At 43.4% G+C, this 4808-nt stretch overlaps 1 protein-coding gene across 1 annotated transcript in view; it reads right to left on the bottom strand.

Annotated features, from left to right (window-relative positions):
• Window positions 1-865, bottom strand: part of Med28 (mediator complex subunit 28) — a 6333-nt gene extending 5468 nt beyond the window's left edge. The window contains exon 1 of the mRNA XM_010641892.3: window positions 672-865. Within this exon, the coding sequence (XP_010640194.1) occupies window positions 672-830 (159 nt within the window). The 5' untranslated portion in view covers window positions 831-865. The remainder of the gene's footprint in view (window positions 1-671) is intronic.
• Between the last annotated feature and the right edge of the window lie 3943 nt (window positions 866-4808).

Genomic DNA, 4808 nt, shown 5'->3' with positions numbered 1-4808 from the left:
AAAAAAAAAAAAAAAAAAAAAAAAGATTTTTATAGGAGTTATATGTAGAACAAAATGCATAGCAGTCTATAAAAAATGCTTTTTTCGAAGTATGCCTAGGGTAGTTTTTGCCTGCAAAGTCAGGAGGCCTGAGCGGTAGTGCCCATTTTCACAAATTCATAGTCTGGTTTGGCCGAATTACTTATGCTGTCCAGGCCTGTTTCTCCAGTGGGAAAAGAAGAGATGCGACCAGACTGTTTCCAAGGTTCCCTCCCACATCAAGAGTGCATGAGCTCAATAAACTCCCTTCTATCCGAACAACCACAACGAGAAAGCTAGAGACCTACAGGGGCGGCACTCAAACGGAAATAAGCAGGTAAGCAAGAACCGTAGAGAGGAAACAGGGCAAGTTCCATAAGAAATGTGACCCTAAAACTGAGCCCCGAGAGAAGATTGAGACCGTTTAAGTGTGAAGCTCAGCGGAAGTTGGGATCCAAACAGGACGCGCTCGTACCAGACACCTGGATGGATCCCGAAGTATTCCTCGCTGTGGGACTTAAACTACACAACGTCAGTTCGGAGCCTCGCACCCCCATTTGTAAACTGGGCGCTGGGATCCAGGGGTAACCTACGCACGTTAGTTTACGTCTCCAGGACAAAGCGGGGCTGCCGACTCCCAAATCTCGGTTTACCTCAAATGATGACTCCAACTCGTCGACCAGCGTACTGTTAGAACTCCTCGGTGCGCCCGGCGTTGCTTGAAGAAGCGAGGCCTGGCCCGGATGTCCCGACGGGGCACCCGGGGGCCCTGGGGGCTGCCCAGAGAACATGCCGCCCAGCGGAGCCGCCATGTCTGGAGTGCAGGAGAGGCCCACTGCGCCTGCGCGGAAGCCGACCAGGTCACGTGATGAGCGTCGTCTCTGAGCGGCGTAGGGCTCCGGGAAACCGAACTGCTGGCGCTGCAGTACCTCGCGGGAGTCAGAATACTCTGTTGCTGCGAACTCCTGCCGTAAAGGCTTTGATACATTTTGGCCGTCACTTTCTTCTCTCCGTGCTCAAGTCTGCGGGTGGGTAAAATGAGAAGTCATCCACTCACTCCACAAACGCTTCTGAGAGTTTACTCTACCAACTGCTAACCCAGTCAATGGCTGTAGCGGGATCCAGACAGGAAATATTCCCTCCAATCTGGGGTGGAAAAACAGCAAAGCGACTACCGCTGTCGAGGCCACCTGTTTGCCTGGCATTGTTCTCTTTGGGTATTTATGGTAATACCAAAGAGAGTCGAGCTAATGTTTTAATAACTTGCTTAAATATCTTTTCATGACGTTTTCATTTAGTTTTAGTTTCCATCCAGCATACTAAGCCCTCTGTTGTCTCGTGCACTGTTTAATGATCTAGGAGTTCTAACAATCACCCCAAGTCTCTAGAGGGAGGGAGACAAACACATAAGTATATATAGCAATATTAGAGTTAGATGTTAGGAAGGAAAACTGCATCCCTATGAGGGGATAGCCGGTGAGGGATGTTCTTTGAGACAGGTAACAGGGGAAGGCCTTGCCAACACCTGATGTGGAGAGACGGGAGTACAAATTTAACCAGAAGAGCTTTCTAGACAAAGGGTCTCCTGAATCAGGATCCTGCCTAGTTGGCATATTTAAGGGGCCACGAGAAGCATAGCAGGGATGGAGAGGTGAGCCAGAACAGAAGTGGTCAAAAAACGTGGGAGCTTCCCTCTGCCATTCAGGCTTGGATTAAAGTTGTTTTCTCAGCCTCAGGCTAAATTAGACCCAGACTCCCAGGGTGTTTAATTTTTCTTCATAGTATGTATGTTCTGGACTTGCTTTTTTTTTCCCCATTGGCTAAAATACCCCCATCCCCACCCCAACTGGAACGCAAGTTCCAAGATGAGTCTGCCTATCTCATTCAGATGCACCCTGAACATTCAGAACTGTGACTGTCAAAAGTCGACATAATATTTGTTGATTGAAAGAATCAAAAGAAAAAGCCAGGAGAAAACTAGTCTACAAACTAGGACCCTTATACATTCCTAAAAGTTATTGAGGATTGCAAAAATTTTGTTTTTGTGGTTTATGTTTGCTAATATTTACCTATTAAAACAATTTAATAAGTCAATTCATTAAGATAATAAATCCATTACATGTTAGCATAAATAGTATTTTTATTAACTGTAATTGTTTCCTAAAACAAAAAATGAATTAGTCAGATGTGGTGGTGCATGCCTGTAATCCCAGGTACTCAAGAGGCTGATGTAGAAGATCCACAGGTTTGATGCCAGCCTGGTCAATTTAGATTCTCTCTAAATTAAATAAATAAAAGGCTCTCCAGCTCAGCACTCCTACGATGAATCCCTAGTACCCCCCAAAACCCCCATAAGTGCTGGAATTACAGGTATGCACCACCACACACAGCTTCTTTTGCAAAAACCTTTAATATCCAATTTACCTAATCCTAATGTAAGTTGTCTGAGAAAGTGGCTCAATAATTCTTTCAGATTCAGCATAAAGCACCCACTTTTGATTTTGTTAAATCTACTTCGATGACAAATTGGCAAAGCACTACATTTGAAAGATAACTAAGAATGAGAAGATGTATGCATGGGTCTGCTATAGTGCCTGGCAACACAATGTGATTCATGTTAAAAAGTCTTTTCATCCGGGTAGAACTAATAGTCGTGGGAAATACCAGTGAGGTGGTGTTAGGTGTAAAGAATGATGTCTCACATTAGGGCAGATGAAAGAGCCTGTGAGATGTGGTACAAACTCCAGGATTTGCTCAGGATAAGAAAAAGCCAACTGGTTGGGAATGGACTACATATTTATTTAATAAATATGACTTTTCTGCAGGTATTAAGCTAATATTTCTCCAGGATGATGGAGAGCACAGAGCTCATGATGGGTAGAGTAAAAGCCACAGACTATAGCTGCAAAGGAGAAATGATTGATAGGCCACCAAACAGAACGTGGTTCTGGAACTCTTCTTCCCTGACCTAGACTGAATTTTGTAAGGGCAAGGACTGTATTTTACTTTGCCCTCCCACTGCAAGGTCTGGCACAAGGTAGGTATAGCAAGTTTGCTGACCCAAAACATTTCCTACTACTTTGACTTCTGAGAGTATGAAGACATCTTTGGATTTACTCTAATCCTAAAACCCTTCAACTGCCAAGGAGTCAAAGATTTGAGTTCATCTGTATCAGACTGTCAGTAGGACACCTAGCAGCAGTTTGGGTCACATGTTGTGAGAGCTGAGAGCTATGTTAACTGCCCTCGTATTTACAATGTGAATTGCCCCTTTATAACAGATTTAGTGGTTTTGTGTGCTCAGGGCCAGGTCTTGCTGAACTTTGCAGATCAGGATTCTTCTAAGTCACGTTCTACTACAGAGTTCATGACCTGTCTCCCTTCTCTCAGTAGCAGTGCAATAGCTTGGCTTACTCTGGTTGATATGAGAATGTACAGAGGCTTCAGTGAAAATTTAAAAAATGTGTTAAGTGCAGTTGCATCCCTTTTGCCCTGCTCCTTTTCAACTTCATGATGCCTTCAACCCCAGCAGTGACCTGGGACTCTAAGGAGACCCTGAAGCCCCAGTGGTGATGGAAAAACCTGGGCCTACGTTTCTGATGGCCCTAGAACTGCCTTTGAGCCTTGGATTCCCTACTTATGTCACCTTTTAAAACTGCTGTGTTCTAAATCATTGCTGCTTTGGATTTTCTCACAGCCATGCCTCGTTCTGGTTGGTAGCTATGGAGAGAACGACCATGGTTCTGAAGATTAGCAAAGCACTTTGAAGTACCTGGCAGCTAGATGCACATGCAATGGCAACTGAACTTCATCTCAACCAGATTAGATAGGCACATGAAACTAGGGACTGTGTTAAAAGCCTTTTGCACCCCACAAATAAAGGGAGTTCTGTTCTTTTATCCCCTCTGAACATGGATACCCAGGGGAACATGTGTTTGCTCACTACTCTTATGTTATTTAAATTCTAAAATATAAAATATATCAAATGTGCCCGTTCACTTTCATTCCCTCTCTGTAAGCCAGTTTAGCTACCTAATATCCATTTTACATGTCATACTGTTTAAAAGTTAAAGATAATCGCAATAAATAGCCCTTTCTGTCAAACATTTTCAAAGTCTTTATAAAGGAGGGGCATAGGTCCTATTCATGAATAATTTAATCCATGTCATACAAAAGTGAAAAAGAGAACAGCTTTGTTCTAAATCTGCACAAATGGGCTTCCACTGATGGGCTGTAGTCCCAGGAGGTGAGCACATAGTTTAAAAGCCCCTCGTATGATCTAGTTTCTTACTGTGGTATTTCAAATAAATCCCACATCTGTTCAAGTCACTGAACTGAAGGCCTTACAGTGCACTAGTTAAACACGCCAGCTGTGGAGATTACCTGAGTTTAACTCTGCTCTACCAGTTACTGGCTCTGTGACTTCACATGTCACTCACTACCCTCACCTCAGGCCTCACTGCCCGCATCTGTTATATGGGATAATAGGACCTGCTTCACTGGGTTACTCTGAGGATTCAACACATGAACACCCTTAGGACAGTGTGTGGCAGACGGTTGATTTCACAGTGGTCAAGTTAGTATTATTTCTTTGTGACTGATTCTTTCAGAAATCACATGCTAGACCACTATTTCACAAACTGGTAAGCTGAGTGCCCTCAAGTGATTATTAGCTTTGACAAAACATCTATATCTCTGTGTCACAATTTCCTTACACAGTACATGTAGTAAGGTCAAAAAAGACAAACTGTTATGATAACATTGCTGGGTTTACAGAAAAAAAAACAAAA

This window comes from Fukomys damarensis, unplaced genomic scaffold, assembly GCF_012274545.1.
Source record: "Fukomys damarensis isolate Sample0158 unplaced genomic scaffold, DMR_v1.0_HiC HiC_scaffold_35, whole genome shotgun sequence".
In the NCBI taxonomy this organism is placed as follows: domain Eukaryota; kingdom Metazoa; phylum Chordata; class Mammalia; order Rodentia; family Bathyergidae; genus Fukomys; species Fukomys damarensis.
Note: the sequence above shows the minus strand (reverse complement) of the source record. Positions and strands in the feature narration are given on the sequence as shown.